The sequence below is a fragment of the Ranitomeya variabilis genome, chromosome 1, assembly GCF_051348905.1.
Source record: "Ranitomeya variabilis isolate aRanVar5 chromosome 1, aRanVar5.hap1, whole genome shotgun sequence".
Lineage (NCBI taxonomy): Eukaryota > Metazoa > Chordata > Amphibia > Anura > Dendrobatidae > Ranitomeya > Ranitomeya variabilis.
Window position 1 is genome coordinate 199,014,502 of NC_135232.1, and position 26,435 is coordinate 199,040,936.

The 26,435-nt window shown below is 39.8% G+C and overlaps 1 protein-coding gene across 5 annotated transcripts in view; it reads right to left on the bottom strand.

Annotated features, from left to right (window-relative positions):
* Positions 1-2,337: 2,337 nt before the first annotated feature.
* Positions 2,338-26,435, bottom strand: part of AIFM3 (AIF family member 3) — a 128,124-nt gene continuing 104,026 nt past the window's right edge. For 2 of the 5 annotated variants that reach the window (XM_077291611.1, XM_077291620.1), the window contains 4 exons: positions 21,844-21,903; positions 14,095-14,199; positions 7,195-7,215; positions 2,338-6,635 (listed from right to left, as the gene is read on the bottom strand). In XM_077291611.1, the coding sequence (XP_077147726.1) occupies positions 6,596-6,635; positions 7,195-7,215; positions 14,095-14,199; positions 21,844-21,903 (226 nt within the window). In that variant the 3' untranslated portion in view covers positions 2,338-6,595. The remainder of the gene's footprint in view (positions 6,636-7,194; positions 7,216-14,094; positions 14,200-21,843; positions 21,904-26,435) is intronic. The other 3 variants (XM_077291638.1, XM_077291630.1, XM_077291644.1) reach the window with 3 other exon arrangements.

Here is a 26,435-nt window from a genome sequence, read left to right on the forward strand (position 1 = left end):
CATAGTAGGGCTCTGTACAAAACTTTAAAGTGAGGCCCCAAATGCTCACATATTGCTCCATCACACAGAAACATTTTGGTTGTATTTACAAGCGCTGAGTTCAGACCGTTAAACGAGCGTGATCAACAATATTGAAGTCCTTCGACGCTTGTTCCCGAGTTTCTTTACATCGACTGAGAAAGAATGATGGGGGCAGATAGTCATTGATACAGTATAATGCAGGTCCCATATAGTACATATAGTATAATGCACTCCCCATGGTCCTTGATAGAGTATAATGCAGTCCCCCTCAGAGTATACTGCAGCCCCCTCAGAGTATACTGCAGCCCCTCTCAAAGAGTATACTGCAACCCACCTCATAGAGCATAATGCAGACTCACACACACAGCATAATGTAGCCCCCTTAAAGAGTATAATGTAGTCCGCCCATAGAGTATACTGCGGACTCCCTCAGAGTATACTGCAGGACCACTCATAGAGTATACTGCAGCCCCACACACACAGTATAATGCAGTCCCCTTAGAGTATAATGCAGCACCGCCCACTCACAGCAAAATGCAGCATCCCCCACTCACAGCATATGCAGCCCCCTCAAAGTATAATGCAACCCCCTCAAAGTATAATGCAGCCCCCTCACAGCATAATGAAGCCCCCACACACACACCCTATAATGCATACACATACGCACACAGTATAATGCACACACATATATACACATATGCAATGCTCACCTCTCCTCCTCATTCCCTGCGCTGCTCCAAGCTCTGCTGATTCAGTCTCATCAGCTCCACTGCTGGCACAGCATGGCGCACAATTAAGTGACCTCATCGCGTGCCCACTGAGTCACAAGCAGAGGGGGAGTAATGGGAGAGGGAGCGTCATCCGACGCTCTCTCCTCCATCACTGCTTTCATGTGTATTGGCATCTATGATGCTGATAACTTGAATGCACGATTTGGAGGGGTGGTACCGGGCCCCTCTAACTCACGGGCCCCATAGTGGCCGTTTGGTGTGCCACTATTAGTGGCACACCACTGGCCGGGAGCCTCTGGAGGAGCAGGGGCCCTAGGTAGCTGCCTGGTCTGCCTGCCCCTAATGCTGGCCCTGACTGTTACCCAAATGACCCCTACCTGGACATTTGATATTCTGTCTCACTCATTGGTTAAAATTATGTCTAGAAATAGCCGCTTTTGTTGGGTTCTGTGCCAGTTGTGAAAGGTAAGTATTTTTATAATAGTCAAAAAATGATTTTCTGTGCTGGACCTGCAGGTTTCTTCTCCCTAAATTAAATTATGGTATTTGAAGTTCCCCATAATAATTACTTCTCTCTGATTTGCTGCCTCATCTATTTTCTCTCTGATTAGATTTTCTGTTGCTGCCATTATATTTTGAGACATATAAAAAGCCCTTTCAGTATTTATCTTTCTTTCTTTATCTCTACTCATTGGGACTCTACATGTTCATTTCCCTGACATATATTATCATGCAGGAGAAGTTTTAAGGATGATTTTATAGGTAAGCAAACCCCTGTACCTCGCTTATTTCTACTGCCATTCCTGAACAGCCCTATAAATTAGCAGCCCAGAATATAGCTCTCATCCAGCCATGTCTGTTATCCCCGCCATATCAATTTTATTCTAACATTATCAATTCTAATTCCTCTATCTTGTTGGTGAGGCTCCGGGCATTAGTGTACATGCATGTTATGTATTTCTCTGTACCTCTGTTCCTCATTAGTGGTACCCCAGAAAGGACACCACCCTTATTTGCCAACTTAGAGAATTTGTTGGGGTGTGCCAGATCAGGACTAACCTCCTTGATACTCTTCCTTCTACCTCACCTTTTAACTGTCACCCAGCTAGCTGTAGTACTCTTCTGCAGCTCCAAACTACCATCCTCCGCACATGTACTCCAGTGAGGAGCTGCTCCATTAGCAGCACACTGCTTTCTATAATGTCTATGGATCTCAGTGTTGCCCTCTTCAGTGTTGCCAGCTGTTCATTTAGTTCCAGTACCTGGGTTTCCAAATGTACAACATGCACACAGTTCGCGCAGCAGAATGCACCCTCAAACAAATCAACATGTGATAAGATGTACACTGGATAAATAGGTAAAGAAATAAGTAAACACAGACAGTGAATTACTACAAATTACTCCATTCTAAACTCACTGAATCACAAGTCACACACTGAAGCCAAACCACACTTGGGAACAAATCACTTGCAATCACTTTCACTCACTATAATCAGATGCATTTAATCTAGTTGCTTTACCCACAGCTGAAACCCATGTACTAAAAGTTGGTCAGGATAAAGAAAAATGTAAAGCATAGTTGTTGGCAATGCAGTATTTTATTGAATTTCAAAAATAAATTTAGACAGCCCATAATGTACATTCCAAAAATAAGAATCATCTCAAATAGCGAAATTAATATTTTTCAAAAATCTAAAATATATCTGGTATTTTACAAGACTGAAAATATATCCATGTTCCTTGCTAAAGTTTATCAATTAAACAGAAATGCTTAATTTTATCCTTTCAATGTTACAATATCCAAATTGAAACAATACATGCAAAAATAAAGAACATATTTATTTTATTTAGGTGACCAGTAATGTAATTCATGAAATATGTTAAAACATTTAAAAATCCTTTAAGGTGCAGTAAAAGGTATATTCTAGGAAATAAAAATATAGCTTTAAGTCCTCAAATTGCTAAAAAGAAAAAGAAAAGAAGTAATACTCATCATCCCTAATTTCTTTAACATCCCATTCTGAACAATGATTGACTAAGCATATATTCCTGGTGTGTCAAGGACGGGATTAAAGATGGGAAGGTTATTTATTATATTCTTTGCTATTTTTATATTTTCTAAGGACATTAAAGGGTTATGCCATTACTTTGCCATACTTTGGCTATGTCACCAATTGCAGATCAGTAGTAGTCCAACACATGGCACTTTCACTGACCGCAATTGTCCGGATGTAAGAAATTATGAAGCTATATAGTACATCTCTATCAACTGTTTGGTGGCCGCTTCCACGTACTACCAATCCTCTTCTAAAATGTTACTCTCTAGACGACCATTTAATAAACATAAATTACTGTAGTTTTCTGCTGTAAGGAGCTGTGGGAAGAATTCAAGACATGTAGGTCATGGGTATAAAAGTCAGATCATTTGCTTCATATAATGTACCCTAATCAAGGAATTGTTCCCCATTTTGCTTCTTGACAAACTGGTTTATAAATCCATCCTTGAAGTGACTATCCACCCTTTTAATTTCAAAACAGAGCCCAAATTATGCGAAATTTAATTTAATATTTTATCAATGTATCTTGCAGAGCCCAATTGTCCAATATTGAGTTCCAAATTTCCACTGCAGATGAAGAGTTAAATTACAAACAAAGTCTGGCAGTCTTCAGCCACCAATAGTGGGTAAATAAAATGAATTTATAAAATAGCTTACTGCTGTTGAAAAGAATGGATACTTAACCTCACCCTACATGTTCCCTGCAACATTATGTTTTCTGCTACCATCATTGACACACCATAAATGGACAGAAAAGCCTGCCTAGTCAATCATTATCTGCAGTGGGTCAATGTAGCAGCCAGTGAATGACTGACTGAGTAGGATTTCCAGTGATGTATTATGTCAAGAACAGAACCAGGAGGCACAGACAAGCTAAGCTCCATTATGGGCCATGCATTTTGTTTATATAACTTGCCATGTGAGGTGTTGAAACAATGAGGTCTGGGTCTTGGTCTACCACCATCTATTTTGAGGCCTGCTGGCATGTAGCAACATGAGATTCTAGAGTTAGGGACCATCCTCACTGGGTACACTTGGGAAGGATTTTAGGCTCTTTTGGTCAAAATAGTGTGAACTAAGTACTCAATGTCATTAACATGTACTATTACTTACTGCAGGGTATTTGCACATTATTTTTAGGTTCTGTCTGTTAAAAGCCAAAGTTTGAACACATTGCAGTTATATCAACATGTGTTACGGCTAATTTCTTTGGTTTTGCTTTAGTTTTTGTACGTAGTACATACAGGGGTGTGGCTCCCCTTTTTTGGGCTGTGCATACTGTTTATATAGCTTTCCTTGACCAGGTGTTGAATCAGTCATATCTGCGACCTGCTCCATCTATTCTGAGGACTGCTGGCACATAGCGAGGTGAACTACAAGAGTTAGGGACCACCCTGATTGAGTACACCTTGTCGAGGTGGGAAGGCATTTATGCTCTTTTGATCAAGACAGTGTCAAGAAAATACCCTTATAATCTTATTTACTGTACATGTACTATTACTAATTACTTAGTACATTGTATTTGCTAACCTATATCATAGGTTTTGTCTGTTAATAGCCACTGTGTGAATGCCATCTGACCACCAGCAGCTAGGCGCGGGAGCGCCGCTGAGACACATCATCTATCAGGTCTCCAACCTGACTGGACACTGTCCAAATCTATCTATAACCTCCGTTACTACTTACCAGCAGCAACCCCCATATCCCATAGGAGATCTATGCAAATCTACACAGTATACCATTTTACAGCGACTTCATGAGTAAGACTCGGGAGAGTCGAAATGTCAAAAGTTCAGTCGCTTAATGGACATACTACACCATTCCTGCTCCCTTAATGATGTTATGTGAATAAAAATCATATATTGCATATAATTACCTATAGAGTGTTCGGTGTATCCTAAATTCTTATACTGTCTAGGATTTTCATAGTCCATTACACCTACACCTCACCTTTTGTGACTGAGTGCACACCATTATATATTCTATTGAATGCCATCTGAGGCACAACTAGGCCAGGAGTAAAGAAGAGATCAGCGGGGCATCCATGGGTGAGTAAATGATATTGCACTCTTGGATCAAAGATGAATTACAAGAGATGGGTTGAAAACCCTTTTAATTGTATGTACATGTTGAGAATATTTGTACCCCTGGATTAAAGTCCTGAATGTTTTAAAGATTTATGAGGAAATTCATAAAGATTATATAATATAATTTTAAAGTATGGATATTGAATCGATAGTCTTGTAAATAGTTCTAGAAAGTGTGTTAGTAACTGATTGATGATTAATAACAAAGCTTGTATTCTATAGTTTTCCCTAAACAGCCATAGTGTATTAGACGCCAAGAGAAAAAATTTAATATTTGCAATATACTGAATACATTTTACAAAAAAAATTGTAAAAATTAATTCTCCTTTTCTGATATAAAATCTATCTAATCTCTTCCATACATACATATAAAATACATTTCCTTTTAAACCTGGACAATAAATAGCTAATTCCAGTATTGTAGATTTTGTCAATTTGTACACCATAGGAAGTGGATCTACAGTATATACAAGACAGAAGTATATTAAACTAAACAATATATTTTTCTTATTTTATATAATAACTTTTACATATGCAGGGTGTAAAAATAAAATTATCAGTTTATTTGAATTTAAGGTGTACATTGTTGTAATGGTATAGAAATATCTCTTGTATAACTTATTTCCATTGCTTTATTATGTTGCTATTTCTTTATGCTACAGCATAAGCCAAAATTGAAATCCTCTCTAAAAGGTAGGTTTTAAAAATATAATCTCTGTGAGAGTTCTCAAAGCAATTTTCATGATCAACTGAGAATATTAATAATGATATAGGACTATTCCAACTATGACTGGAGGGTCAACATAAAACATGTAAAGTCCATATACAACTCTTCAGGTAGTAACCAAAGCAGTAATTGGTCAAGTAGAGAACATGTGCTTGTGATGAAAAGAAGCTTTTAGTTTGGCACATGACCCTACTGACCATCATCACATAGGGCATCCGAGGGGCATAACTAAGTGGGTTTGTTAGGGTCCTAGCTTCTGGGGGTCAAGAGGGCATCATTAGAATCTGCCTTAATTTGTGTACTCTACGGCATGGAACATTGTCTTTTCTAGGCTTTTATTAAGTAAAGCCTGGCAATGGCTTGGAAGATCAAGGACTGAAAAATGTCCTGCTAACCAAGGTCAATTAGGCATCTTCCTCTTCTTTGTCACTCAAAGATTTCTACCTTTGAACCTACCTGAATGGAAGAACAATAGTAAAGTCATAGATATTTTTTTGCTCTCAACAAGTCCAAACCTGAAGTACAGAATGTTCATTCTTAGCAGCATTTTAAAAAGTCTGAACATGTAAAATGAATCAATGTTACAAAAAACACTTGACATTGAATGAAACTTCAAAAAAATATGTGGCTAAACACAATGGTTCCATGTTTCTATAGTCCATAAACTGTAGAGAAAGGCGGTAACAAGAGAAATCCTTCGGCAAATAGTAACCAAAATAGAGTCTTCAGTAAAGGTTTTAATATAAATTGACATTCTCGGCCAATGTGAAGTTTCCATATGGCGGCAATGAATGACATTTGCAGCATCATTTTTATTTCTTCATATTATGAAGAACAGAATGGCTTAAGCACACACTTGCTGTTGAGTAGAATGAATATGCATCAAGAAGAATCCAGAAGCAATCACAGTGTTAAAATGTTAAGTATCCCCATTGCACATGCATATTCTCTTATGTATAGTTCCATCTTTGACTATGAGCCTTTGCCTGTTAGCCAGGAGATATCACCAGTTCTAGGAGAAAAGCAGATCATAAAGAAAAATCATATATCCCATCTTATTTCTGCTGAATAACTGAAGGAATCAAAAGGTGGAAATGTCATATTAACAAAACTCTTTTCCAGACTTGTCAATTGCGCTTTGGGGTCAAATATCCCTCAACTTCAGTATTAGGGCATTGACTGTAAACTAGTTAAAAGTATTAATTTATCATATCTATCATATTTATGTTATGTGGCATAATAGACAAGTTGGAAATAATCCTTTTTGTTTGCTACATTCAGATCACTTAGGCTACTTTCACATTATTATGAGCAGTATTTTGCATAGGAATTTGTAGGAGTGGGACCAAGAAATGAAGGGGTGCTAATCTTTCCATAAGTTTTCATGAATTGATCAAACTTTTGGTTTTGATACTTACTGACCAAAATACTCATGCATGAAAGTAGCTTTATTGCTAGTAAGACACCTTACTATAGATGTCAGCCAATGAAGTGGTACACAATTACACACTATAATATGGCACAGACTAACAAGAGTGTACTTTTAAAAATCCCATAATCTATTAACTTACTTGCAATGACGAACAAACATCCTAAGCAGATTGAAGCATTAAAAGAATTAAAAAAACATTATAAATCACAACATTTAAAAATAATATATTTATTAAACCTATAGCCTTTATGTATGTCAATGTGTGCTACTGTGGTATTGCTGCAGAATTTTCTTTGTGTGTTTGTAGTATTTTTAAAGCTTTTTCAAAATTACAGAAGGATTGCTGAGACCAGTGACAACCCCTATAAGATTCTCTTTGTTATAACAGCTGATCACCAATGGTTAGAAGAACAAGAACTAAGGTGGATCCTATGATCAACAGCATAGATTTATCATCCAGATGAGACATCCAGATGGGACGATCACCTGAAGGGAAATAATTTCATTTTGAAGTTTTAAGTAAAACTACATTTTATTTGAAATAATATTGTATAAATTATATCATAGGTTAGCAGAAATATTGGTTATAACTAATTGCACAACAGTTGACATTAATGTACATTTATAAAAGTTAGTAGAAAAAAAGAAATGCAGTAATTTTATATTTTGGGGTGACTGGTCACTATCATCTTAGGATACTTTACCACATTATAAATACTATATTATTAGTATGCTTACTCTTTGGACATTTTTGTAAAATTTTTACTTGCATTATTTTTTTCCAAAATCACAGAAAAAAAATATTTTAATTTTATAAATGCAATATACAATACATACATTAAAGCCTAACTGATTTACCAAATTGATGAGGAATAACCATATACTTGTATATTGAGTTAAAACTATGATCATCAGACATTCTAGAAGAATAGAACTGATTACTCAAAACTGGAGTGGACATACTGTCTACGATCAGAACCCAGCTGTCATTTCAGAAACTTCTCTTGAAAAAATGAGAGCTGCGTCATCAGCCGTTCCTTATCATGCTGATCACGCTGCTGGCCAGAGACCAACATTTGAATCATGTTTCATAGGCCACTTTAATGTCCTACCCCAATTCTCAAAACATCCATTTTGGACACATTTATAGTTTCCCACATATTTACAAAAGACCTGTCATCAAGGCAAAAGTGGCCAGTTTTTAAATCCACCATGCAGTTCCAGAGATATATCTGTAGACTGCACTGCATAATTACCCTGTAATCGACACTCCCTTGGTACTTCAGAAGGACCATATTTCTGGAACAGAGTGATGAGGAGTGCACCGAGGAGCAGTTGAAGTAAGGCTGGTTTCACATTTGTGGTTGTGTCCGCAGCGTTTATGCCGCATACTTCTGCATGCGTAATGTTTTCCTATCTTTACCATTGGGGCTGCAGGTACATGCGATTGGATGCTTTTTGCCGCATTTGATAACGCATGCGTCGTTTCGTCGTCTGCGGCTCGGCGCGATAATCGCAACATGTTGCAATTTTAGAGGCATCAATTTGCCGCCTTGAAACATATGCGGTTGTTTGCGAAAGGAAAGTGTGGAAAAAATGCATTTCAGTCTATGAGAACGCATGCGTTCGCAAGCGTACACGTTTGTTTGCGTTTGTGAACGCATGTATTTTTCCACAGTAAACCTGTCTAGACACTAATCAGCCACCCCCCACATACAAACAGATAAAAAGAGGGAGTGGGCATTTGCAGTCCACAACTCTGCAGACTGGGAACAAGAGAAGAAGCTCTGAACCTGTGAAGAATCACAACTTTGGACAATGTGAGTATAAAAGCCAATGTCTGTCTTTTCTTTTTTCTCTCTTTATATGTAGTAATAATTTCTGTCTCTTTTTCCTTGCATCATTCATCAGAATGTCTTCTGCGTCCTGGCCCTGAACATGGTGGACATGAAAGTGAAGTGGTTACTCACCTCTTCAGATAGGTAAGTATTCTCTGTCACATCTACACATGTGGCAATTTTTTTTTCTTTTTGAGAACAGTTCTTCAACTGCAGCCGAGGCCGAGCAGGAGCAGCATCGACAAGTTCGTTTGGCAAGGCGGCGTGTAAGTATACCTGACTGATTGTACTCTGTTTATTGTATCGTGACTGTACTATTCTTGCCTGTTCATTATTTCACTTTGCCTATTTCTTTACCTTTTTGTTCTTGCCAATTTTTTTTTTTTACTTTAATTATTCTTGCCTGTTTTCTGTCTCTGTTGTTTTCTTTGTTTTCCTTTTTTTTATTTCTCCAACATTAATGTCTTTCTTTCTTTTCTAGGTTCCAGAACAGGATGAAGACCTCATTGACATCCCTCATATCCCTGGTCCATGAGCGAGTCCCGTTGTGGGACACCCGGGTTCCGTAGCACTCGGACAACGTGACGATCCGGCGACTATGGAATGAGGTGGCCCAAGCGATGATGGATAGATGGGACAACGCCCCGGCTCGGGTCCGCAAGGCACACAACTGTGTGTGATGCGGGAAACTCCTGAGAGTTTTTCTCATCACACACAGTTGTGTGATCCCAGCCAAAAGTGCATTGTCTAACCATTTTTTTTTTTAAACAGTGCTCAAAGTCAGAACACCTTGGCATTCGATGAAGGATCACTTCAACAAGGACCTTCGACAGGAGAACCGGGTTCCCAGTGGTTCTGGAGCAAGGGCCAGAAAATATAAACCTCACCGCATGCTGGCATTTTTGAGACCAGTCCTTGCCCAAAGAACGTAAGTATTTTTGTGGTGTATTGGATTGTGCTGTATTGCCTAATCTGTATTTTTCTATCCACAGGAGTTGGTGCTTTTACTATTCTAAATGTTTGGTACTAATGTTTTTCTTTTCTTTTCACAGCACCTGGAACAGCACCCTTAAGCCTGGTTCTGGAGTGGTCCTTCATCCAATAGCCACAGACCCGTCCCAGCCATCCACCAGCGCAGCAGCGGACCTGCAACACAGACTGGAGACCAGGAAGCTGGTCCCCTGTCCCAGTCCTCTGCCTCTTTTTTGCAGGGTTCTTCCCGCCAGCGGCAGAGGGCCTCGGACAGGTCACTCATGCCTGAGTTTTTGCACTTGAGCTCGATCTTTCATGATGGACTCAAGGCGATTGGAGACAGACTGGATAGTGGCTTTAACCTTATGAAGACACTTATCCAGGATGTCACCCGAAGCCCTGACCAAGTGAAAGCCAGTCGGCCGGAGGCCAGCACATCATTTTTTCAATCAAATTGAACAGGGCATGTCGGAACACCTTACTCCTGATCTCCAGCTGAATGTCATGCAGGCCTGCAATGCTGCTTACGTGCAGACTATGCAGCAGAGTCGGTATTTTCAGCAGTAAGTGGTGGCATTTCCACCTGTGCCAACACTGACACACTTGACCTCAATGCCAAGCTCTGCTGCATACCACTGCACGGCCACCACCATTCCAAGCACTGCTGGACACCAGTACAGCGCCACCACCATGCCGAGTGCTGTTGGACAGCCCACCGCCACCACCATGCCAACTGTTGCTCCTGCTTGGACATCCTCCACTGCCACCAGCATGCAGCAGCAGCACCCGGACTTCGACAGGCCGGCCACCATCACCAGGTCCCAGCTGCAGCAGCAACACCAACCAGACCCTGGCATGACATTCACCACCACCACCAGCATGCAACAGCAGCACCAGGACCTTGACAGGCCGGCCACCATCACCAGGTCCAAGCAGTAGCAGCAGCACCAACCGGACCCTGGCATGACATTCACCACCACCAGCATGCAGCAACAGCACCAGGACCTTGACAGGCCAGCCACCATCACCAAGTCCCAGCTGCAGCAGCAGCAGCAACCAGACCCTGGCATGACCTTTACCACCAGCATGCAGCAGCAGCACCCGGACCTTGACAGGCCGGCCACGATCACCAGGCCACAGGGAGACACCACACCGAGGCTTCCCAGAAACCAGCGCAGATCCCAAATAAGTTAAAAAAAAACTCGGACTATCGCACTCCCTCCCACCTCACCTCCCAATGTGTCTGTGATGTCAGGTTTGGCTCATCCTTCCACTGTCTCTCCCATCCCATGCCTCCAGTACCATCCCTGACCTCCCTGACCCCACTAGTTTAGTCACCCATTCTCCTGCAACCCCTGCTTTGTCATTATCCAGCCAGGTGTCACAGCTCAACACCCCCCAGTTCCGTCACTCTACCCCAAGCCGCCGCAGTTAATTTTTTATTTGTGTTAATAAATGTAAAAAAAATTAACCCCCAATACTGTTTGGTTCTTTGTGTATTTCACTGCCGCCAACACACAGCGTGCGCCGACTAAACACACTGCGCTGTACACTTTGTGTTTTTGCCACCTCACAGCTCCAGGAGTGAGACAGTTAGAACACTGCAGCTTTGCTTCTTGTGTTTGGTATGGAGCTATGAGTTGTCAAAAACTAATATTACTTGTATTTTCCCCATAATCTCTTCAATCTGCTTAATGTATGTGACGCAGACTGAAGAGACAATGGAGTTAATACAAAGCAGATCTATACTCACCAGGTCATGTGTCAGAAATAGTGAGTTCATGATGCACAAAAGCCAGCACCATGTATTCACTATTTCTGACACCTGTACAGGTGAGTATAGATATGCCTTGTGAATTACCTCCATTGTCTCTATACTCACCTGGACCTGGACAGGTGTCAGAAATAGTGAATTCATGATGCTGGCTTTTGTGCATCATGAACTCACTATTTCTGACACATGACCTGGTGAGTATAGATCTGCTTTGTATTATACCTCCATCATCTCTTCAGTCTGCATCCAATAGATACTGCAGAAGAGACGCAGGATGTAATGACATCAACTACCATACCACTGACATCATAAGTGGTTTTGAGAGGAAAGACGTAGGAGACATGGTACAGGTATCAAAACACATTGTTTATTAACAACAAACATTAGGAAGATTTTTAAACATGACTGGTACAGACCCAAACCCAACAGAACATTTTATGCAATATCATCTTGCCATGCCACACGTCCGATGTCAGAAACCAAGTAGGCAGCAAATTGGTCCCTCATGTGGGCAACTTCAACTGTTGACCGTAGAGGGTGATGCTGGTAATCTGGCAATGGGTTTGCAACTGGTTCATCCAGTTCAATGTTGGGTCGCTCCTTATCCAATATGAAATTGTGGAGAACCACACAGGCTTTGACAACCTCATCGATTGTCTCCATTTTTAGATTAATGGCTGTCCCAAGAATGCGCCATTTTGAGACAAGAATCCCAAAAGGACACTCAAAAGTTCTTCATGCCCTGGTCAGTCTGTAGTTAAAAATCCTTTTAGTGTGGTTTAAGTCCCGACTGGAATATGGCTTCAGTAGGTTTTCACACATCTGAAAGGCCTCATCCCCAACCATAACAAATGGCATGGGTGGGCCTTGAGTGTTGGGGAGAGGTCATGGCAGGGGTAAATTAAAATTTTTCCCATACAAACGGCGGCCCATGTCTGAGTTCTTAAAATCCTGGGAGTCATTGCCATGGCTAAAAGCTCCAATGTCCACAGCGATAAAGCGACAGTCCGCATCTGCTATTGCCATGAGCACTACAGAAAATATTTCTTGTAGTTAAAGTACTCCAAACCAGATCTGGCGGGTTTGGTAATCCATATGTGCTTTCCATCCACTGCTCGCAAACAGTTGGGGAAATTACACGCTCTCCAGAATTTGTCAGCAATTTCCAGCCACATTTCTGTGGTGGGTAGGGGGATAAATTCATCCCGGAGAACATTCCACAAAGCCCGGCAGGTGTCCGCAACAATTCCAGACATGGTGGAAATTCCTAGCCGGTACTGAAAATGGAGCGATGATAGCATCTCTCCGGTAGCCAGGAATCTCCCGAACAGAGAAAGAAATAAAAATTAAGAAGCTAAACAGATAAAGGAGAAAAAAAATAATCCAAGGCAGAACAATAATAATTATGACAGGCGTTTGTTTAGAATTATTACGTACCAGGAGGCGTTCCTCTGCCGGAATCGCTCTACGGAGCTGGGTGTCCTGTCTCTGGATGGCTCCTTGGACACGACCAAGCAAATCCCGAAAGGTCTCTTGAGACATCCTGGTATATTCTGGAAATTTCTCTGGGTTGGCATTGAGCTCGCTGTATAGGGTGTAGTAGGCTCCACGGCTCTCCTGGACTTCAATAATCGGGTGTCTCCAATAATGCCGACGCCGTGTTCTTCTCTGTCTTTCTCTATTTCTTTGTTGCTCACAAGCAAACACATAGGCAAGAAACAGCTTTATACTTAAATCCAGGTTGAAATAAAAGCTCTCCATTCGAAGATCCATCATGACACAGGATACAGGAGCAAAATCTGAAGATTTCAGCTGTCCAAGAGTCTATATAAAGATATACCATAACACACGCCCACTGTTGTCCCATTGGCTGTGTCTGTTTATCTAGATTTTTCTCCTGTAAAATTTTCCACCATGCGCGCAAAAAACGCAAACGCATGCAAAACGCATGCAAACGCTGCATTTTTTTGACCGCATGCGTAAGCTGATGCATCTAAAAACCACTGTGTTTGCACGCGTTTGCATGTGGTTTACCTTGCGTTTCAGGTTGCGGAAGATACGCTGCGGATTCAACCGCAAATGTGAAACTAGCCTAAAATAAGCACAAAACTGGCAGCTTTTGACCTGGTGACAGGACTTCTTTAAGGCTGAATTAATGGTGCAGTGATTGGAGGTATGCATGTTTATGTTCAGTGATTTTGGTATTAGAATGCAAATTATTCTAAAACTTTGTGGATAGTAAGTTCATTCCTAATTTATCTAACACTGTTTCATTGGTCTGCAACATACTTTCTTTTGGAATTGTTACGATGTGTTATTGCACGTGTTATTACTCATTATAGGTAAAAGCTCTACTTTTTCCTTTGTAATTTTACCAACAGTAGCTAATTTTAATGTCCTTTGCATTTTTTAACAGTCTGAAACACAAACATTGTTTCTGTCAAACACTACTTACTCGACATCACGCTTGCGTATCGGTTTTCCTGAAGCCATAACTTCAGCTACCTTGGACACTATAGGGTCATAATTCATGCTGGCAACGGCAATGACTTCATCATTCCTGGAATACACAGAAAAAAACACAATACACAATCCTTAGTACCGTATGTGTAGGATAACGAATACATAGAAAAAAGCACAATACACGATCCTTAGTACCGTATGTGTAGGATAACGAATACACAGAAAAAAACACAATACACGATCCTTAGCATGTGTAGGATAACGAATACACAGAAAAAAACACAATACACGATCCTTAGCTTGTGTAGGATAACGAATACACAGAAAAAATGCAATACACGATCCTTTAGTATGTGTAGGATAACTTTATTTATGTCAAGTAACTAAATTTTTACATTTGAATTACTTATACAAAAAAACAACACAGTTTTGTGCTTAATGTTTTTATTTTTTTAATGCAAGCTTCAATCTCGACAGTAACTGCAAATTGATAGCCAAGAAGCAACTTGCCACCTTCAATTAAGTCTTCGCCTGGCTAGGGAAAGATCTTTTATTCATTTGGTGACATTGAATGTGTCGATATACAACCCCAAATTGAAAAAAGTTGGGACACTGTGTAAAATGTAAAGAAAAGAAGAATGATGAAAGTCAGACATTTTTCCATTTTGATTGAAAATATTAACTCATTTACAAATTAATGGCAGCAACACTTCTCACAAAAGTTGGGATAGGGCCATGTCTACTATTGTAAAAAGAAGAGGGGATGCTACACAATTACACAACTGTCTGTAAATGTTTGGGAAGTGAGGAGACCAATTGTCGGAATTTTGGGAGAGGAACATTATCCCATTCTTGTCTGATGCAGGATTTTAGCTGCTGAATAGTCCGGGATCTTCTTTGCTTTTTCACTTCGTAATGCACCAAATGTCTTCTATTGGTTTAAGATCCTGAATGCAGGCGGCCAGTTCATCACTCAAACTTTTCTTGTGATAAGCCAAGTTGTTGTGATGGATACAGTTTGTGGTTTAGTATTTTGCTTGCTGAAATATACACGTTTTTCCCTGAATTAGAGGTTTTCTAAATGGGAACATATTTTATTCTAAAACCTCTATATGATACTCAGCATTGATAGTGCCTTTAAGATGACCATGATATAGGCACTAAAGCAGTCCCATATCATCAGAGATGCAGGGTTTTAAATTGTGTGCTGATTACAAGCTGGATGATCCCTGTCCTCTTGAGTCTGTAGGACATGGAGTACATGGTTTCCATAAAGAATTTTTAAATTTTAATTGATGTGACACAGAACGGTTTTCCATTTTGCCTCAGTCCACTTTAAATGAGCTTTGGCCCAGAAAAGACAGCAGCGTTTCAGGACCTTTTTGATGTATGGCTTCTTCTTTGCATGATTGAGCTTTAACTTTGTGGATTGTACGATGAACTGTGTTCACAGACAATCATTTCTGGAAATATTCATAACCCATGCAGTGATATGCACAGCTGAATTATGCTTGTTTTTAATGCAGTGCTGCCTGAGAACCCTCATGAGCATCCAATATTGAGAATGGGTTTTGACGTTTGACTCTTATGCACATGGATTTTTCCAGAAACTTTGAATCTTTTGATGACATTTACTGTCAATGATGGGATATTCAAGGCAAAGTATTTTCAATTTTGCATTGAGGAACATTTGTCTTAAATTGTTTTACAATTTTTAGACAGTTGATCACAGTTTGTTGACCTCTGACCATATTTGGTTCTTAGAGACTCTGCCTTTTTATACAGTCATGTGACTTAGTTGAAAATTGCCCCTCCATCACTTACTTTTCAGGCCTTTTGTTAAACCTTGTCCCAACTTTTTTTAAGATGTGTTTCTATAATTAGTTTCTAATTGGGATTTTTTTAAATCTTTTAAACTTCTGGTCTGCGTTCTATGTTCTGTATTGGATAAACTGTAACTCATGTAGGGAGAGCATGGTGTTCAGAGACTGCTGCAGCTAAACAGCTGGAGCAAACAGGGTGAGATAGTTGCAAACATTAATAACTATTTTTTTGCCGCATTGCCTTGGACTACAACTCTCCAAAACCTTTGCTCTTCTTACAGCTTAGGCTACTTTCACACTAGCGTCGGGAACAACCCGTCGCCGTGCGTCGGGCCGACGTTCCCGACGCTAGCGTGGTCTCCGCCGCACAACGGGGGCAGCGGATGCATTTTTCCCACGCATCCGCTGCCCCATTGTGAGGTGCGGGGAAGTGCGGGGAGGTGGGGGCGGAGTTCCGGCCGCGCATGCGCGGTCGGAAAAAGCGGACCGTCGGGAGCAAAAAACGTTACATGTAACGTTTTTTTCTCCCGACGGTCCGCTACCACACGCCCAAGCGTCGCAAAACGGACGCACCGTTTGGCAATGCGTCGCAAATGCGTCGCTAATGTTAGTCTATGACGAAAAAACGTATCCAGCAAGAACTTTTGCTGGATGCGTAGTTTCGGCAAAACGACGCATTTGCGACGTATTGCAGTTAACGCTAGTGTGAAAGTAGCCTTAGAAGAGGTGGAGCAGCAGCAGAGGAAATGACTGGTTGGCTGGGAAGAGCTAGCTGAGGAATATGTGGGCTTTTGTCTATTGTAGTGAAGACCCAGCAAAGGAGCACAGATTGAGTTCTGACAGCTCTGCAGACCTGTGTGAGAGGAGAACACTGAACTCCGGAGCTGTGCCACATTTGAAGACCAGCCAGATTACCAGGAGTTGCCCAGCATAGTCTGGCTTAACTTGGAGGATGATCCGGCCATTTATTCCCTGTATCCCCAAGCATCTGGACACTGCAGCTTCAAGCTGGATTCCTGTGTGACCTCGGACCTGCAACATCAAAAGGTGAGTAGCTACTGCCGGGACTTATAGTTCTCCACGGTTGAGGAAATCATAATAGAACTACATATTAAGAGAGTGTTGCTGGGCTTTGTGGTTTCACATGCCAGGAGTTTATAATAAATGAAAAAAAGAGAAAAAGCACTGCTGCAATATATGCACACCACGCAAGTATAAATTATGAACAAAAATATTTATTATAAACATGAACACACAGCTTATAATAGGACCATCAATAAGGGGGATTTTTTTCTCAATGGTTTATCAAGTGCACCAACGGTTCCTGTAAATGTGCCAACTAGTGATGAGCGAGTATACTCGTTGCTCGGGTTTTCCCAGAGTATGCTCGGGTGGCCTCCGAGTATTTTGGCGTGCTCAGAGATTTAGTTTTCCTCATCTCAGCTGCATGATTTGCGACTGCTAGACAGGCTGAATACATGTGGGAATTCCATAACCAACAGGCAACCCCCACATGTATTCAAGCTGTCTAGCAGTCGCAAATCATGCAGCTGCGATGACGAAAACAAAATCTCCGAGAACACCAAAATACTCAGAGACTACCCGAGCATACTCTGGGAAAACCCGAGCAACGAGTACACTCGCACATCACTAGTGCCAACATCCGCAGCGACCGGACCCCAATGTTGGTCTGTATTACTAGCAAAGCTGCAGCCATTTGTGGATTGTTATTTGCTTGGAGTGTACATACTGTTATTTAAAGAGAAAGTGTCATCCTTAACATGCAGGTCTACTGCAAAGCAAATCCTGTACCTGTAAGAGAATAACATATCTTCTGAGTTTATATGGTTCCAAGAAGTATCGTTTCTCCTTGCGGAGAGTGACATGATAAGCATGTCGAGGTGAGGAGACTTAAAGCCTTAATGCTCCTCTGGGAAATATGCAAATTGTCTTTTCAGAGAGAAAGAGGACTAGAACTCTAATACCACCTATTGGAAGTAGCAATCCTAACAGTCAATGTCGACCCTTTAACGAGCCTTGTCACATGACTTATTATTCATTTTGCTGTTCCTTGTTATCCCTGTATTCAAACCAAACAAGCAAAAGAGCTGTGATTCCCGGCTGCTGCCACAAAGTAAAGACAAGGGTATATGTTCTCTGGATCCTTATTCATTCATACAATGTGTCTCATAGTCAGGTTGACTCCTTTGTCAGGTATCCTTTACTCGCTATGTCATAAATTGAGGGTAACATGCTTGTAGTGCTTTTTATCTTTTTCTTCTTTTACGTTTATGTCTGCCAATCAGAAAATATGTATGTAGCCAATCATCGATCATTTACTGCTGTGAATCGTTCAGTACAAATCCACCTTTAGTTTTACAGTATATATGTACAGCTTATGGACTTGAGACATCCATGGACAAATGACATATGAGCCATCCATGACATATGTTATTTGAACAGCTACAATGTAATAATACATTTCCTCTATGGTGGCTGCAGTAGAGGAAATATTTAGCTAGTCAATACTTTTTGCAAAAAAAACCTGCTTGGCAAGAACAATTACACTATGAAATACATTGATGAGCAAAAGGGTAATAATGTTTTGAACTTTTGACCTTCAGGCTCTCTATCTCACTATCCACTACTGCTTCAAATGTGAGACTATCATCATTGTACAGAGAATCATCTTGGCTATCTCACTGCATTGTTACAAGCTGTATACATACTGTCACAGGTTTATCATGCAGAGAGGGGCCAGAACACCGCAGCATCTGATTTCACATACTTCGGCACTGATTAGAAGCATCTCTCCTTCATATTAAATGGTGCAGGTTTTGGTTAGCGGTGCAGGGGTTAATCTGCTCAGCTTGGAGTCTCTGTAGCTTCCTAGCTTGGATGATCTCAGCTGTTCAGTATTGGCCATGGCCCTCCCCTATATATACTCGCCTCTGGCAATCTGGATTGCCAGTGTAAAGTTTTGTACTGCCTGGTGAGGAGTGGAGGAGTCAGTTGTTGGTAGAGGCATTTTGGAGCATTTATCTGACTGTTGCTAGGTTTTTCAGCTGTGTACAATCCCTCGTTCTCTCCTACTTAGTTTCCCAACCTTTTCTACTTGTTGTTCCCCTCTGTTGTCTGTGAGTGTACATTTGTATGATTGGTATATTCATTTATCCCTGTGTGTCCTTTCTTGTTTGTCTGGATGTGTATATACATACACTATTCCTTCACACTTCCCTGGGTGGGGAAGGGGGACAGATATAGAGCTGATTCAGTTCAGCAAGGTACATGGCCCCAGCATCTTCACCATCAGAAGTAATCTGGGGAGCAGGGGTAGCTAGGGCGCTCCTAGTGTTAGGAACAGGGAAAGAGCCCCTGGTCCCAGGTAATCAGACAACAGAAACGTGACACATACCCAAGTGAGTTGACCAGTATACACCAACTTTGGGAATGCATAGAAGAGACTTGGGATCAGCTTTCAGTCTAGACATGTTTTAATCTGATTGAGAGTATGACCAGAAGGATTCAGGCAGTGTTAAAAGCCAAAGATGGATTTACAAAGTCCTATCCAAATAATTAAAATAATTTGAATTTAGATTTTTAGGAGCAAAACAGTAAAAATGCAGTGACATGACAAGAATCTACATAACTAATCATATGCTAAATAGTTGCAAGCCAAATTTATTTATGAAATAGCCAAGATGATTGTGTATAAAATGATGGTGGTCTCACATTCGATGCAGTAGTGTAGGGTGAGATATGGAGCCTGAAAGTCAAAAGTTCAAAATATTGTTACACTTTGGCTTGTCGTTGTACATTATTTGCGATGAGACAGCAAAACTTGATATCCAGACAGATAGTGCCTTAATAACCACTCTTTTTTTCTTTTTATATTTCTGCAGCCAAAATGATTGAACCTGGACTCAACAGGGTGTCTCTCTGACAGGCAAGGACCCGACCTGCTCAAATGCTGTTGTTTCAGATACACTATGCGCACTGCTCATCATCTTGTGATCATTAGAAAGTTAATTTATGCTGTCCATCCATCATGTCAACTAAATATAAATATATTTTTAGAATTTTATTTTTTCAAACAACCGCATTAATGTTTTTACATTTTACAAAATTATCAAGAGACTTACCAAACGGCACTTTTCTTCATTTTTCATGTATATATTTTAGCAGATATTCTCACTTCCTTGCACACTATTTGTAAATCATGGAAAACCCGCATAATACTGATTTGTATGACATTATTAGCAAAAAATGTAATTAAAAGTTAATTATAATTACTGTATTCATGGATTGCTATTATTTTAGTCCCAGATGATCCAGGCTGAATAATTGCTTTTGGATGATCTGTGAGTTTGATTATATAAATAATAGCCCATTAAATACAGAAATTAAACGTGTATCATGCAAAACTGGGGGGATATTTCCTGCATTCTGTTACCTTCATGTCCCCAGGATTAGTAAATCTGTAACAGTTAGAGAACTTCAGAAAGAAAAGCAATATAGTTTAAATGTAGGTCCCACCAATTTAGACTGAACAACAGAGTTACCGACTGACAGTCATAATGAGGAATTTGGCAAATTTTCTTTGTTGCAAAGGGAGCAAAACATTCCTGAGAAATTACATTGAGTTAGCAAGACGAGTTGTTTGAGTCTTGTGACTTGACTAAAAGGATTAGTAGATTCTTTTGTTTGGTTTGTTTTGGAAGTAGACGTTGCATCTGCTATGGGGCTCCTGAGTTGCCAAATGGTCCTTACCGAGCATACTCAAGTCTACTTTTCTGTAAGACTCGTTTCTAGATCATCCTTGCAGAGTGAAGCTCTGCTTTGTTGCCTGCCAAGTCTTCTGACGTTTCTGGCCAATCTCTTCTGTGATTTTGCTTATATGATGTGACACCGCCGACTCATCATCACTCCCCGTTGTTCTTGCTTATTGCTGTGCAGTGCTATGACTGCAGAAAATACAGCCTCAGCTCAGCCTTTCTTATGTTAGTGAAGGAGACTGGCAGAGGCTTAGTGTTTTAAAAAAGATTAATTTAATTTTGTAGTGTGTGAACGTGTCCGAATTTCATGTCAATAGCACCTTTAGAAATATATTTACTTAGAAAAGTGGTTACATGTTCAATCCTTATTTCTCCTGCTGTATATATAGAAGTTGTCGTATAAATATACAAATTATTCATTGGATAGATATAATATAATAAATACACTGTGTAACCTGACAGTAAAGCTAGAGGCAAAAAGTAACTAATTTGTCTGTATAGCTATAATTTTCACAATAAATTAGGTTGAAGTGGCCAAGACATTCTGCGTCTCCCGCCAGCTCTAAGCCTTTACCTTAGTATCTTGTTATAAATCTATAGCTGGCGGCAGTTTAAATACACTCTTATGCTTTAAGTAGTGACATAATGAAGTCTGACCTTGTAGCCACAAAGAGCTACATAGTTAGAAACTGTAACTAAAAATGAAATGGCTTTTATGGGAGAATTATAAGACCAACACCTTGTATTGCAAAGCTAAGGAATGTTTTTTTCACATGTCAATAAGGCGTGAAGCACTGCAGGTCACAAAAAGTTAGAATGAGGTTGTCTAGGAAGAAACAGAAGGGTCTGATTTTTGTTTTCCGGAGACAGAACAATTTCTTTTCCATTTGCTGTATCTGGAAATGCAACTCATCCCTATTTAAGTACATATGTCCACAATAGCAGCATAGTCTAAGGACAGGAATAGTGTGGTGTTGCTTCAAAAATGTTTTAAGTTATATTCAGAACCTTTGACTTAAAGTCCAGGATATAAGTTAGATGCCACCAAGATATAAGGTCAAGTAGTTAACTCTGTTGTTTAGTCTATGAGAAACCAGAGAGAGTAACCTTCACCCTGGAGACCTGAGTGTTCCTAAATATTACCTCCACTGATCTACGCAGGATGTCATCTCACTATTGGGATACAAGCGCCTTACGGTTCTCCTAAATTGCAAAATAATTCATAGCTTTATACAAGCAGTTCACAAGTTTAGGAAATATCCAGTACTCATACACCATTTTGCATTTGCATTAGAAAAAGGGTGAAAAAAAGACCAGAATTACAACAAATTATACTTAGAATTGAGAGTCCTCAGTGGTTGATACCTTTTAATGGCTAACTAAAAAGATGGTAACAAATTGCACGCTTTCGAGACTACTCAGGTCTCTTCATCAGGCATAGACTAATACAAAATGTACCGCATCTTTATGGAAATAAAGCCACTGCTGAAAACTGGCTAACATGGTATGAAGATATATATCTTTCCTGTAACAAATTATACTATCAGTTATTCTGACCAACATTCACTTATTTCTTCAGATATATTTATGAGACTCAAGGAAAACACCATGAACCAGATCAAGTAGGTATGATCTCTATATATATATCACCTAGACCTAAAAATGTGGTGCCATAATATGTCAACATTGATGAGAAAACAACAGAAGTTTTTGATATAAAATGTATATAATAACCAAAGTTGTTGATCTTAGAGGCGTTTGTTGGTTTTAAAATTGGTATAAACCCAAATGTTATTCCATGACAAGCATCAGTAGCCCTAAAGTCTCCATTTGTGGGTCCATGAAAAAATGCTACTTTTTGAAAACTATGACCATTCCACAAAAGTCAAGATGGTTGTGAGCTCAACTTGACACCATAATGATCTATGATATACATTTTCATCACCAGTTGCTGTGGGATGTATGGAGCGGGCTCAGGAGCTGATCCCCCTCTAAACATGGTACATGCTAGCTGTGTTGCATTGGTGGCATCTGCCTGTAACAGCAGTGGCTAGAATGAGTTTGCTGTCTTCCGTTGCCCCACCCACAACATGATCATGCTGAGCTGATGGTTTGCCCTGGCAGCCGGGACCTGCTGATGGACCCATAGCTTCCTGTGATGCTCAGACAAAGGCCATGTTCACATGTTCAGTTTTTGATCACTATTTTACATCAGTATTTGTGAGCCAAAATCAGTAATAGAACAATCAGAGGAAAAGTATAATAGAAACACATGTGCCACTTCTGCATTTTTCACCCACTCCTGGTTTTGGCATACAAATAGGGGCGGACATACCACGGGTGCAGTCGATGCAGCTGCATTGGGGCCTGGAGGGGCAGGGGGGCCCTTGTAGGGTGGCTAATACTGAGGGAAATCTGGCTTGTTTCTCAGAACCCAAGGCTCCAGGGGGCCAGAGGTGAGCGGTGGTGTTTTTATTAAATATCACACAAAAAAAAAACAGGTATTTTCTTTGTGTATGATATTTAATAATAAAATTGTTATTGAAAAAATAGTTTAAGTGGTTACAATGCTTACCTACCATCACAGATGTTATATAGTGGGGGTAGCAACATTAATTTCATAACTGATTGGTAACACTCCATTTGATTGTGGGTCCAATTATAAAGATTTAATAGTCGTCACTTGTTAGATAAAAAATGACTGCTGATAGAGGAGTCGGTGACCAGAAAACCAGTGCATCAGCTCCTCCATTAGGAAAGAAGCTTTCCCATGCTCCATCATCCATCATTGCATTATAGATCTAGCAAGAGAGGACAGTATGTATTAAAGACAGGGCTCTATATAATCCGATATGTAAGGGACGGTGCTGTACATAACAAGAGAGGGCACTGTATAATAAGGGACGGCAATATACATAATAAAGGAGACTATGTAAGATATATATGTGTGTGGTATATATATATATATATATATATATATATATATATATATATATATATATATATATATACAGACCAAAAGTTTGGACACATCTTCTCATTTAAAGATTTTTCTGTATTTTCATGTCTATGAAAATTGTACATTCACACTGAAGGCATCAAAACTATGAATTAACACATGTGGAATTATATACTTAACAAAAAAGTGTGAAGCAACTGAAATTATGTCTTATATTCTAGGTTCTTCAAAGTAGCCACCTTTTGCTTTGATGACTGCTTTACACACTCTTGGCATTCTCTTGATGAGCTTCAAGAGGTAGTTTTGAAAAAAGGATAAATGGAACACTTAAACAACAGTACTTAAACAAAACAGCTGTCAGCATCCGCCCCTGCTGCATATAATTACTGATTTAAATTACTGACCAAACACTGAACGTGTGAATGTGGCCAAAGGCTGAGCTTAATATGAGAACTGCAGTTATGCTAAATACTATAATACACACGTATTACAGTATATAGCCTGACAAGCAAAAGGGTAGCAATGTTTTGAACTTTTGACTTACAGGCTCCATATCTCACCATCCACTACTGCGTCGAACTTGAGAACACCATGATTTTATAGCAATCATCTTGGATATCTCATACATAAATTTTACTTGCAACTATTTAGCATATGATTAGTTATGCAAATTCATGTCACGTCACTGCAGTATTACTGTTTTTCTAATAAAAATCTAAATTTGTATTATTTTGTTAGCATTTTGTAAAAACAGCTTTGCCATACTCTCAATCAGATTCAAGCTTGACTCAACCGAAATCTGATCCCAGGTCTCTTCTACACTTTCCCAAACGTTCCCACAAATCTGCATAACTAATCATATGCCAAATTGTTGAAGGCAAATTTATGTAAGAGATAGCCAAGATAATTGTCAGTAAAATTATGGTAGTCTCATGTTGAAAGAAGTAGTGGATGGTGAGATATGGAGCCTGAAAGTCAAAAGTTCAAACCATTGTTACCCTATTGCTCATCAGTGTAGTATAAGTAGTATAAAGTGAGACTAAATACTAAAGTAAACATCTTATATAAATATTTTAATACATTTAAAAAAATAAAAATATAGAATGGCATCAATAATTCCAGTTCCGCATGCAAAAAAAACAAGCCCTCATCCAGCTTCATTGACAGAAAAATAAAAATGTTCTGGCTCTTGAAAGAAGGGGAGGAAAATATGAAAGCGCAAAAGCACAAAATGCTAAAGGTAGGAGGAATATCATAACAGGCTACTGAACAGCCGTCATGCTCATGAATAACTCTTAGTTATTGGCAGCTGGATATTTCATAGTTTGCATGTGCAAGATGCAATGTTCCAAAAACAAGCTCATATTGCAAGTAAGGGTGTGTGAACACATTTTTTTAGGTGGCAAAAAATGTCCATTTGTCAAGTAGAATTTTTTTCAGCTTTTTGTAGAACTTTGTCTTTTCTAGCATTTTTATGTCGTTCCCTGAGCCACTTTTTACAATTTTTATGTCTCTTTTCATTTTCAATTTCTGGACATTTTTTAAATACATTGAATAATGAAGAAGAAGAAGATGCTAAACCTTTTTAATGCTAAAATGTTGAAAAAAATGCTCAAAAAGATCCCCAAGTGAAAATCGCATGAAAAATGGTCAGCTCACTTCTTTTAACCACTTGGCAATTTGGGGAACCTGAAACCGTTAAAGGGAATCGGTCAGCAGCTTTTTGCTATGCAGCACAGTGGCTCAGTGGTTAGCAGTTTCTTTGCAGTGCTGGGGTCCTGGGTTCAAATCCCTCCAAGGACAACAGACTTTTTGCTGCCCCTATGTTTGTGTGTGTTTTCTCCCACACTCCTCCCACAAGGAGATACTGATAGGGAATTTAGATACTGAGCTCCAGTGGTGACAGTGGTGATGATTTGTATAAAGCACTGTTAAATATGATGGTGCATAATAAATAAATATGTAATCTGCTAATCAGTGCTGGGGACATGGTTGGACTACAATGCACAAGGCCAGTTGTCCTGCAGTGCTAATCTCCTGATGATTGTACTGAAACAGCAAAACACAGCCCAGTAAGGCTGCTTTCACAAATCAGGTTGCCGCTGGATCTGTTTTTTCCCATAGACTTCTATTAGCGCCGGATTGCGGCGGATGACATTGCATTTCGCCCGGTTTTTGCCAGATCCTGCAAATCTGCCGTTTCCGGTTTCTGGAAAAAACATCCAAAGCAATGTTTTTTGTCTCCGGCGAAAAAGCCGGCTGTTTCCTAGAATGAAAGTCTATGGGAGCCGGAAGGTGCCAGATCCAGAAAATGACGGATTCCGGCTCCAGATTCCGTTTTTTTATGCTGAGCATGCTCCAAATTTTTTTTTATCCAATTATCTGGATATGCTAGTTGGATCCGTCAAAAAAAAACGGATCCGTCGCATCAGTTTTCACAATTTGCGCCGGATCCGTTTTTTCCAACATTCGCCGGATTGTGCCTGCTGCAAAAAACCTGATGTGTGAAAGTAGCCTAAGTGACACATGGTGCTCTCAGATTACATAGCAAAAACCTGCTGATAGAATATCTTTAAAAAAAAAAGCTCCAAAGCTTGAATATATGAATATTAGGTCTTATTTTAACATAGAAAAGAAAAGAAAAAATATTTTTAGCGTTTTCGTAGTTCTTTTTTCAGACAGTTTTTGAAGCATAACAGTTACACACTCACCTGTAAAAAAAAAAAAACAAAAAAAAGTTCGAAGATATACTAAGTCAACTATTATGCCACAGTAT